The sequence below is a fragment of the Erpetoichthys calabaricus genome, chromosome 12 (genome assembly GCF_900747795.2).
Source record: "Erpetoichthys calabaricus chromosome 12, fErpCal1.3, whole genome shotgun sequence".
Lineage (NCBI taxonomy): Eukaryota > Metazoa > Chordata > Cladistia > Polypteriformes > Polypteridae > Erpetoichthys > Erpetoichthys calabaricus.
Genome location: NC_041405.2, coordinates 145,810,895 through 145,823,212, shown reverse-complemented (window position 1 = coordinate 145,823,212; position 12,318 = coordinate 145,810,895). Strand labels below are relative to the sequence as shown.

Sequence of the window (12,318 nt, the reverse complement as noted above, 5' to 3'; positions counted from 1 at the left end):
ACATAATTAACTTCCCTTTAAAATATCAGAAAGACAATATGACCTAGTAATATTCTCTTCATAGGAAAGTCGGAAATAAAAATGCACGTATTAAATAAATGTGCATATACAGCTATTATGCTTGCTTGTCTGACTACCAATCAAAACAAGTACGACACCCATAGAAACACTTTCCTGATCTAAAGGCCCACATACCAAGCAGTCGGAGAGCCCACATGGAAACTTAACCGCTTTTGTCTCATTTAAAATTACATGAAAGCCCGCTTCTCCGGCGCTTACTCACTTTTTCTCCTCGGGGTCGCTTCGCGGGCCCCTTTCTCCAACGGGTGCTCCGCCGCCAGCATCACGTCCCCCCCACTGCTTTAATGCAAGTTCCTCGACCAAAACAAATAGATTTCACGAAGTTCTCTTTTTCTTCTGTATTTTTTTTCGCGAGAAAGTAAGTTTATTTACAAAATCCAGTTTCTCTTATTTTCTTTTCTGGGGGGAGAAGTAACTATTTCAAGCGGCCTTTTCCACTCAACTCTGATTCGGACACCCGGCAGATTTCCCTAAGCGGACTTAGTCGCGCTCTACAACAGCGCCTGCCGCTCGGAATTGGCGGGGAGACGGCAGCCTGGCTCGAATACACACCTGATTGGTCGTTGTCTTGTGACGTCACCAAGAACAAGGGCGGGGTATGAGCTTGAGTCCGGTTTTAAGATGGAAATACTCATAAATTTGGAATCCGAATGAAATTTATGTCTTTGTCATTTTATTCTGCTTACTAAAGCTATATTAGTGTTTATCTGAAATCGATAGATGGATAAAATAGCAGAGAGAGAAGTAATATATCGATGTATTGTTTAAAGTCAGTGAAACAATCAGAAAACAATTAGACTCCGTGCGCTCCAATCACGACATACACGTCCCCTAACATACTAATTTTAAAAAAGTGTATAATACAGTACTTCTTTCCTCTTGCTCTGAGACGGTAGACCAACTGTGGATGGTCGTGATTGGCCTACCTTGTGTTAGATATAAATATGAAGAAATTGCTCTTCCTGATTGGAAGAAAGTCGCGCGTGTACCAAGGGGGCGGGTTCATACCTGCTCCCGCGCCAACCAAACACGGCGCCTTTCCAACTAAAGTCTTTTTTTGGGGGGTCGATTAGTGCGAACTGAGCGGCATCACAAGTTCACTTTTTATATCGTTTTATGCAAAGGAAAGACTTTGGTCGGCACTATTCTATTCCAGTTAAAACTGAGAGGAAGGGTTTTCTCGTTCAAATGGCTTAACTAGTACTTTGCACGCCCTTTTTGGCACAGGGCCACACCCCTTTAGATGCAAATTAGCCAGCAATATCATAGCGCCACGCCCTCTTATGCATTTTATTAAAGTGAGTAACAGAAACTTCATAGGGTCGCTTAACCTTGTGTGGTTCCAGGTTGGGCTATCTGTGAACATTTAGTCAGTAGTGTATAAATGTACATTTCAAAAAGCACATTTTTTCGACTAGCGGATGGTGCATTAGTAAGCACTTCTGCCTTACACCTCCTAAATCCTGGATTACATCTGGAGCCCAGGCACTTTCCATCTGGAGCTTGCATGTTCTCTCCATTTTAGCAATTCTGTTTTTCTTTCAAAAACCCAATATTTGATTAATTGGTGACAGTAATTTTGACTGTAATAGTATGCTACTCTTTCCAGGTGTAGTTCCGGCTTTACCCCCATTGCTGCCCAGGCAAACCGGATTAAGAGCCCCGCAGCCCCGGGTGTCAAAGCTATCTCGCCAGACATACAAATATTGTGGCTATCACATTCTTTATCCATCCATCCATCCATTTTCCAACCCGCTGAATCCAAACACAGGGTCACGGGGGTCTGCTGGAGCCAATCCCAGCCAACACAGGGCACAAGGCAGGAAACAATCCTGGGCAGGGTGCCAACCCACCGCAGGACACACACAAACACACACACACACCAAGCACACACTAGGGCCAATTTAGAATCATCAATCCACCTAACCTGCATGTCTTTGGACTGTGGGAGGAAACCGGAGCACCCGGATGAAATCCACGCAGACACGGGGAAAACATACAAACTCCACGCAGGGAGGACCCGGGAATCGAACCCAGGTCCCCAGATCTCCCAACTGCGAGGCAGCAGCGCTACCCACTGCGCCACCGTGCCGCCTCCCACATTCTTTATGTCAGTAATATATTGGGTATTAAAATGAAAAAATCTATATCTTTATATTATGTGAACTTCACCTTTTAATATAACTAACTGAGGAATGCAACTTCAAACCTGTAGGAAATCAACTTTCTTCTTACTTCACAGGTAAAGAATATCAATTAAATGTTTTTAAAAGGGCTATGCCACTTGGGTTTGGCATTTTTAGTGCATCTAATTTCCTGCAATGACCTTTTTGTATTCCACATTGTTGACCAAGTTTATGTCAGTGACTCTACAGAACTGAGTGCTCACTAATGCTAGAAGATATGATGTCAACCCTATCCTGACTATCAATACTATCTGTAAGGTCCATCTCAAATGCAGTATTTACAGTTTGTTCAAATCATGATTTTGGCTTATTTTAGGTAAGGTTTTCACCAAAACAGCATCATTTGCATCACTCTTTTTAAATTTTTCTTTTCACTGCACCACTGGACTCCTGCTTTGAATGACCTTCCATTTTCTATTTTTTTCTTTTGCAGAAAATCAAAACATCAAATATAGAATCTCAAAAAAGTGACCTATGAGGCATCTTTATTGAATTTAGAAATTTTGCTTGCTTAATGACGCTGACACTGAATTATGTCAATTGAGCTAAAAGTTATTTGCTGCTATATTTTCATCTGTTCTCATCTTCTAATGCTTTTGGTTTTGGTTTCCAACAAGAGTTTGCCAGTATTGATGGATTCCACTTGCCCCGATATAGTGTGTTCCACTGTTACAATGTCTGGGAAAACCTTTTACTATTTTTTCACACTCAGCACCAAGATTAGCAGGGAAGGAGTCAGTGTGAACACAGAAAATGACTCTTTAATGACATGTTGCACTTCATAGTTTTGCATAATTGAATCATGCTGGACATAGTTCGGTGTTCTTTAGTTAGCAAGAAATATCTCAACAGTATCCTTGAATGCCTTCCATATGATTTCCTCTGGCCTCCATTACAAGATCTTTGAACCACTTGTCATTGATGATATGTCTGATTTGTAGACCAGCAAAACTGCTTTTGTTATCCTTGGCTTCAGTTATTCGTGGAAACATCTGTTTCAAATATCAAAATTCTTCACCCTTCTTGTTCATCACTTTCACAGCATTTTTCATCAAAGTTTCTTACCAAGATGAGGCAAAAATGTATTTGTTGGGTCTAAAAGTGGTTGTCAAGTGAAATGTCCAAAGACAACCACTTTTACCTATTATATATTGTGACAGATAGGGGGCGCTATCGCTCCCTTGACCCCTCAGATCAGATGCCAGACACCAGGTAATAGTCCAAATATAATTTTTATTCGGACTACACAGTGCACAAAGCACCCTCCTCTCCACAATACTAATACTGTATAATAAACAATAATCAATAATAATCAATCCTCCACTCTCCTGCTCCAGGGCGGTTGCCCCCTCGTGGCCCAGAAGCTATTCTTGCCACCTTCCAGTCCTTTTAGGTGTCCCTGCCGGGTCAGAACCCCAGTCATCTGTGACAATATATATATATATATATATATATATATATATATATATATATATAACTTTCCCAAACTGCCTGTCCAGTTCACAGTCACAAAGAATTTGTTCCCATTATGACAGAACTGGGCACAAGGCAGGACAAGGCGCTCATTCATTATTGGGCACACTCATACACATACCCACACCTACTTGTTCAGTTTAGAGATGCCAATTAAACCTCATCTGCATATTTTAGGGATAAAGCTCTTACAGCTATGGGGAAAACATGCAAACTTCACACAGTGACCAGGCTGGGATTTGAACCTCAGATTTAGGAGCTAACCCTTTAGTCCAGGGGTAGGCCACGTCGGTCCTGGAGGACTGCAGTGGCCGCAGGTTTTCGTTCCAACCCAGTTGCTTAATTAGAAACCAATCCTGGCTGATCTCAGATCTTGTTTGATTTTATGGCTTGTTAGTCGGGTCTTGTTCAAAAAATGGACGCCATCTTCTTCTTGTTGTTTGTTTTAGACTGGCCAATCCCCCCTACAAACCCTGAACTTAAGGTTCATGGGGGTAAGGCCAGGTACATCAGGGTCCCTAATGTTAAAAATTTAGAGTAGGTGCCTAATCTTAAAATAGTGTAAGGGTGCCTAAGCTTAAAAACAAGTGGCATCCGCTTATTGAACAAGACCCTGTTAGTCTGCAATGTTAAGTTCTTACATCGTAATTTTTTTCCTTTCCAAGGATATCAACTAAATGATTTGAAGCTTAAAATGGATAATTTTCAGTCTGTCACATTTTCCTGTTAAGTGTTTTATTAAACCAGAGAGTGCATGATGAATTAACACGTGTGTAGTTGGAAACATTTTTTGTCATTTGCATCTTATTGCAAATAAGGAGCCATTAGAAACAGTGAATGCAACTGTTTAAGACTGAAATAAGCAATTGAGGGTGCCTTAGTCAAAAAGTTTAGAGCTGCCTTAAAATCTGCACATTCCAAAAAACCTCACCTCTCAATGATATTGGGTTAAGCAATCTTCAGTTGCCTTCCTCATTCATCTTAATAATATACAAAACAGAGCGTGGTGTTCTGCTATTTCACACTAGCTAACTTACTTCAACAACGTGACATCCTAGCTAAAAAAGAATTGTTCACCTTAGTCATAGAGGTTAGGAGCATGCGCTGATACAGCGTGTTGCCACACCCACCACATGGCAAACCACCTTAAGATTCCAGATTAGGACCCCACTGCAGCCATGGGACAGGTGACACCTCAGCACCACACTAGTTCAGATGGAATGGAAGAATGGGAGGCAGGGCCGGAGTTATATGAAAAGAGGCCCTAGGCTATTCCACTTATGAGGCCCTTTCACCTTCCATTTTTAAGTTTGTAAATTACATAAGAGATAATAAAATTTTGCTAACAATTTGAATGTAGGCCCCTCTTGATCTTAAAGCCCTAGGCTGAAGCCTAGTTAGCCTATAGGAAAATCTGGCCCTGATGGGAGGGTTTTTATAGAGTGCCAATCCTGCCACCAGCCCTCAGGTTTTTCCCTGCAGGTTGCAGGGCCTTCTTGCACGGATGGATGCAGATTAACGTCATACCCAGGAAGGCGCAATTGCAGGTTAACGGGCTTGCTCAAGGGCCTAACGGAGTAGAGTCGCTTCTGGCATTTAGCAGTTCCAATTGCCAGTCCAGATCCCTACTAGCCTCAGAGCCACCAGTCCGCCATTAGTCGTTGCAATTGCAGTATTTATTCAAACCATTAGGTGGCAGCAGTGTACTTCCTAAAGTTTTTATCTGCGCACACTCGGAGGTTATGACTTGGGAGTTTCTGGATTGGAACCCTGGAATTTTATAGAGGGCGGGGTAAACAAGAAGAGAGTTCGTTTACTTTTACAGTGCTGCAGATGTTTGTCACAAATCTGTGTACAGTATATCCCTCCGTTCTGACGGCAAGTCTGTGATTTTGCAATCTGCCACTGTGAAGACGATAACTGAAACTGAAGAAACACTCCTGTTAAAAGATTTGGGAGGATTCTATAACCCTACACTCTTAAAGGTGTCAATGGTTCTTCAAAGCATTGTCATGGGGTTGTGCTTTTCAACCTTTTTTTCTGTGGTGTCACATTTTTTGTAACTAAAAACATCCCAAGGTACAACACTATACTACTAAGCACAAAAGCCTTAAATCTCATAAACGTCCTCAACTGTCCAAAGGAGCCGGACTACCTGAAAAGTCGGTTAAAAAAAAGCAGCTCTGAGTTCACCGTTCACAGACACGGCACTTGGTGAGCACTTTGGGAGCTTTCCCCATTTGCTTGGTCCCTTTGCCTGCCTCTCTCTGTCCAAGAGGCAACTTGTATGCCCACTATCCACCAGCCCTGTGAGACTCACTGGCAGCACACACCCAGGCTGATGGACTCTAGCAGCTGCAGGAGACACGTCCAAATTGCTGTAAGTGCTGTGTCCACAACATAGTGATCAAGGAAATGCGTTTATCCAACATTCTCCAGTTAGTTATGTCCTCCTCTAGCAGATCTCAGCCACCTGTGAAACTTGTCCCTCTCATGCTTAGATCCATGTGTGCTACACTATTATTTCCACTGCACACCTGGGAAGCTCTCAGGGCCCATCATTGTGCCATGGCACATTGGTTGAAAAACACTGCCATATGGGAACCGTGTTTGGTTCCCTAAAGAAATATCTACATGAAGATTCCTGAAAAAAGTTTATTTATTTATCTCTTTAGGACATAACACAGCCAGCAACCATGCCACATTCACTTCAGAAAAGGTCATCCATCTTAAGCTAAGCAAGTTCAGGCCCAGCCAGTACTTGGAAGGGAGACCATCTAGGAGAAGCCTGGGTTGCTTCTGGAAGACGTGTTGGCAAGGCAGGCAGGGGGCGCTTACCTTGTGATTGAATGTGGATGCCAGTGCAGTGACAGGGACACTGTAATGTAAAAATGGTGTCATCCTTTGGATGAGACGTTAAACTGAGATCAATGGCTGTCTTAACAGCATCATAGGCCCCCAGGCAAAATAGTGCTCTGGGGCCAATGTTTTGATAACAGAAACATATATAGGCATCAGAAACATTGTGGGCCCCTATGCTCCTCTAACCCCTGGCCAGTGCCCATTTTACTCATATGTTAAGATGGCCCTGCTGAGGTCCTGACTCTCTGTGGTCATAAATGATCCCTGAGTATCCTTCATAAGGAGTAGGGTGTATCCCGATATCCTGGCTAAATTGTCCTCCATGGCCTGGTCATTCAAGCCCCCTAATCATCCTCTGTCTCTAATTGGCTATCACTTCACCACCTAATAGCTCATGTGTGATGAGCGTGCTGGAGCAAAAATGGCTGCCGTCACATCATCCAGGTGGTGGTTGAAGTGGCTCCCCACTCACAGAAGTGCTTTGAGTAATGGGAAAAGCACTATATAAATGTAAAGATTATTATTATTTATTATTAAGACATAGAAGAAGAAGAAGATTAAGACATAACATAAATGTCCATGCATAGATGATAGCAGGTTGAATAAATACCAATGATAGATAGATAGATAGATAGATAGATAGATAGATAGATAGATAGATAGATAGATAGATAGATAGATAGATAGATAGATAGATAGATAGATACTTTATTAATCCCAATGTGAAACTCACATTCTTCAGCAGAAGCATACTGATACAATAAATAATATTAAATTAAAGAATGATAATAATACAGGTGAAAAAAACAGACAATAACTATGTATAATGTTAAATATTAACGTTTACCCCCCCTGGTGGAATTAAAGAGTCGCATAGTTTGGGGGAGGAACGATCTCCTCAATCTGTCTGTGGAGCAGGACAGTGACAGCAGTCTGTCGCTGAAGCTGCTCTTCTGTCTGGAGATGATCCTGTTTAGTGGATGCAGTGGATTCTCCATAATTGATAGAAGCCTGCTGAGCGCCCTTCGCTCTGCCACAGATGTTAAACTGTCCAGCTCCATGCCAACAATAGAGCCTGCCTTCCTCACCAGTTTGTCCAGGCGTGAGGCGTCTTTCCTCTTAATGCTGTCTCCCCAGCACACCACTGCGTAGAAGAGGGCGCTCGCCACAACTGTTTGATAGAACATCTGCAGCATCTTATTGCAGATGTTGAAGGATGCCAGCCTTCTAAGGAAGTATAACCGGCTTTGTCCTTTCTTGCACAGCGCATCAGTATTGGTAGTCCAGTCTAATTTATCATCCAGCTGCACTCCCAGATATTTATAGGTCTGCACCATCTGCACACAGTCACCTTTGATGATCACTGGGTCTATGAGGGGTCTGGGCCTCCTAAAATCCACCACCAGCTCCTTGGTTTTGCTGGTGTTCAGGTGTAGGTGGTTTGAGTCGCACCATTTAACAAAGTCATTGATTAGGTCCCTATACTCCTCCTCCTGCCCACTCTTGATGCAGCCCACGATAGCAGTGTCATCAGCGAACTTTTGCACATGGCAGGACTCTGAGTTGTATTGGAAGTCCGATGTATATAGGCTGAACAGGACCGGAGAAAGTACAGTCCCTTGTGGCGCTCCTGTGTTGCTGACCACAATGTCAGACGTGCAGTTCCCAAGACGCACATACTGAGGTCTGTCTTTAAGATAGTCCACGATCCATGCCACTAGGTCAATGGCTTCCTGATTTTAAAGAACTCTTACTTGCTCCTACTATAACATACACTAAGTTCAGGTTTTCTTGATCTGTCAGTCTCCTACTAAATAGCCTGGAGGAGGTTAGGCCCATACTCTGATACAGTGCGTTGTCACACCAACCACACGGCCACAACAGGTGATACGTTAGCACCACACTAGTTCAGATGGAATGGAACAGTGTGAGGTTTTTTTATGGTGGCTGGAGTGCCAATCCTGCCACCAACACCCAAGTTTTCCTGAATACTAGACATGTAGAGAAAAGCCAAGCAAAATGACACCTTTTATTGGCTAACTAGAAAGATTACAATATGCAAGCTTTGCCTGAAGAAGGGGCCTGAGTTGCCTCGAAAGCTTGCATATTGTAATCTTTCTAGTTAGCCAATAAAAGGTGTCATTTTGCTTGGCTTTTCTCTACATTCATAATGGCTAACACGGTACAGCACCCTAGTACTACTGAATACTAGACATTAAAGATTTCTATTTTCTCTGCATATTAGGAAACTTTTCACAGCTCAAATAACCAGCTTGATATACAAAGAACCTTTCCCAGAATTAAATGGTTCTTTGTTAAGCAAGGTTCTACAAGGAACCCCACAACCCTGCAAAGTTTGCTATTACAGAACCAGTATTCTTAAGAGTATATACACTTGTGCTTCAGGCAAAGCATTCAGCTCTGTAACTAATTGGGTTTCTTATGTGATGGCTGCCAGCTGCTGACACTAGTGTCACAGTTATGTGACCATGGCCGGATTAAGGTGGGTGCTATTGATGCTGCGGCATTAGGCCCATTCCTGAAATAGGCCCAGATGAAAACAGAAGAGAATTTTCCGGAAGCTGAACAGTTTTCCTTTGCTATATTAACCTCAAAATAATTCTTAGAATGAAATCTGGAGTCCAACTTTTGGACGCCTAGACACAGAGTTACTTATTATACAGTTACTATTGTTCTTTGCGCTGTGACGTAACTATAACGTCGTTGTGTTTATTGTTAACCGAAGATTTCAAGTTAATGCTATCAATTTAACGTTAAACAGTTTACTTAGTAATTTAGCTGCGTTTTTTGCAATATCTTGGGGATTCTTGCCACTTTATTATTGTTCGGTAAGTGCCACATAGTACATTTTTCACCTTGAAAGTTAGTTGCACAGTAAAAATCGATGGCTATTTAAATGGTTATGTGTTAAGGTAAAACTAAAAGTTGGCCCGTGGGCCTGGCATGGATGTTTAGAATTTTTAAAATCCTCAACAGGATTCTGGTCTATTATGAAATTTAAATCGTGGACAAATTTTTACCCTTAAGAGCCTGAACTGAGTTATTTTGACCTTAATGTCGCTGCAAATTCATTTTTTCTTACTCTGTTTCGTAAGAGAATTGCGAAATTTTGTGTATTTCATTGTTAGGTTTTCTGCATTAAGTGCACTTTTCAGACAATTGCTATTGAATGTTGATGTTACATAGTTTGAACTTAATCTCGAATTGTAAAGGCTGGCTGGTTGCGTCGCAAGCAATTAAGGCTCCTTGGTCGGTCTGAGTGCACATGTACAGTACGTTGAGTGTCGAATGCACTTGCACCAATGCCGAGAAAAAATAGGCTTTTTTTGTGCTGCAGCATCAGGCCCAATTTTGTCTTAATCCGGCCCTGTATGTGAGACACCCTTTGTGGATCACCTTTGTAAGGGCCAGCCTGAAATCTTTCAACCCTCTAATTTTCTGGACTCCTACAGAGCTGAGAAATGAACAGCTAGTGCTGGTGAAACACCCTTATAGATCACTGTGTAGGTCAGACCATGATACCGACTCAGTACATGTAGGACCTGCCACATACAATGGCATTTATACTGACCAGAGTTGTTGTGGACACCACCACATGTACATCCTGCATTGCTTTTTGGTGTGGATGTGGTGATGTCCACAACAACATTATACTATTTATTACTTCAGTTTAGAGTTTTACTAGCTCTGTAAGTATGCACAGTGGGTCCAGCGCCTCTGTATCAGTCAAATACTTTATATGTTGTGTGTGTTGGCTTACTGCTGCTTGCTGTGCATCTTGCATCAAGACTCAATGTATGTATTAATGAATTCATGATCACCTGTCTGGGGTTTTCTGTCATATGAATGTCCATGTATGTGAAAGGTCCAACTTGTATTGAGTCAGTATAATGGTCTAACCTACACAATAAAGATTAAAGAACGTTCCAAACAACACTTTGAAAAGCTGATTGAAAGTAAAAGTGTGGAGATGAAAATAAAAAAAACATCTAAGTTATTGAATATCCCTTAGACTCCAGCTAAATCAAATATTAAGAAATGGAAGGAGTATGACATAGTTGTAAATCTGCATAGAGCTGAGTGATCGTGCAAGAAGAAGACAAATGAAGGAGACCACAAAGAGATCTATGAGAACTGTAATGTAGCTATAGATAGATAGATAGATAGATAGATAGATAGATAGATAGATAGATAGATAGATAGATACTTTATTAATCCCAAGGGGAAATTCACATACTCCAGCAGCAGCATACTGATAAAGAAAATATTAAATTAAAGAGTGATAACAATGCAGGTATAACAGACAGACAATAACTTTGTATAATGTTAACGTTTACCCCCACGGGTAATTTTTATTGAATTTACAAATTTTGCTTGCTTAATGACGCTGACACTGAATTGGGTCAATTGAGCTAAAAGTTATTTACTGCAATATTTTCATCTGTTCTCATCTTCTAATGCTTTTGGTTCAGTTCACCAGTATTGATGGATTCCACTTGCCCTGATACCGTGTTTCCACTGTTGCAATATCTGGGAAAACCTTTTACTATTTTCTTCACACTCAGCACCAAGATTAGTAGGGAAGGAGTCTAAGTGTGAACACAGAAAATGAATATTTAGTGACATCAGTTATTATACAACTAGACAGCTGTATTAATTAAATTCTGCCATGGTACTGATTTTGGTGTTCCTCCTCAAAATGTTTCCCTATCGTCAATTGCCACCTCCCTCTAAAAAAATTCTGGAGACTCCACCACCTGCAATGACCTGTTTACAACTCCTGGGTTATTTCCTGCATTGCAGCAGATGCCGCCAGAATAAACTCCGGCTACCTTATTTAATAAAATAATCACTCCTCTTTTCAGATCACTCCATTGGCTCCCTGCATCGGCATGTATTAGGTTTTAAACCTTAACACTTCTCCTTCAGAGTAGTCAACATGTCCATCCATCCATCCATTTTCCAACCCGCTGAATCCGAACACAGGGTCACGGGGGTCTGCTGGAGCCAATCCCAGCCAACACAGGGCACAAGGCAGGAACCAATCCCAGGCAGGGTGCCAACCCACCACAGGGCACACACAAACACACCCACACACCAAGCACACACTAGGGCCAATTTAGAATCGCCAATCCACCTAACCTGCATGTCTTTGGACTGTGGGAGGAAACCGGAGCGCCCGGAGGAAACCCACGCAGACACGGGGAGAACATGCAAACTCCACGCAGGGAGGACCCGGGAATCGAACCCAGGTCCACAGGTCTCCCAACTGCAAGGCAGCAGCGCTACCCACTGTGCCACCGTGCCGCCAGTCAACATGTCATCTCCTATATATATGGACACGCTTGTGAGGTTCTCTGTTTCCTTCTCGACCACTCAGGTCTGTTGATGATCGGCGTCTGGTGATGTCACATCTGCGTGGCATCAGATCAGAATCCAGACTCTTTTCAGGTGCAGCTGCAAGCTTGGTGAACGTGCACTGCACGCCTCCAGTCGAAATTCTGACCCCCTCAATGCAGTGATCAATTTTGTAACCTTGTCCCGTAACACCTCTTCCTGAACTGTTCCCAAGACTGACGTTTACTCGATTCTGCTGACAGCTTTTATATGTCGCTTTGTATAAATAAATGTAAAAGCAAAAACGTCTAGTTGATCGGGTTTTCTCTGGGTTCGTAAATTCGACCTCACTGACGCC

At 42.3% G+C, this 12,318-nt stretch overlaps 1 protein-coding gene across 2 annotated transcripts in view; it reads right to left on the bottom strand.

The window, feature by feature from the left end:
- chaf1a (chromatin assembly factor 1, subunit A (p150)) overlaps positions 1-874 on the bottom strand; it is a 58,381-nt gene extending 57,507 nt beyond the window's left edge. Inside the window, exon 1 of one of the 2 annotated variants that reach the window (XM_051935257.1) lies at positions 634-874. Coding sequence is in view for 1 of the 2 variants with exons in the window: in XM_028816498.2 (XP_028672331.2) it covers positions 284-344 (61 nt within the window). In the remaining variant the exon portion in view is untranslated. Of the gene's footprint in view, positions 1-283; positions 599-633 lie in introns of those variants that run through there. The other variant, XM_028816498.2, reaches the window with a different exon arrangement.
- Between the last annotated feature and the right edge of the window lie 11,444 nt (positions 875-12,318).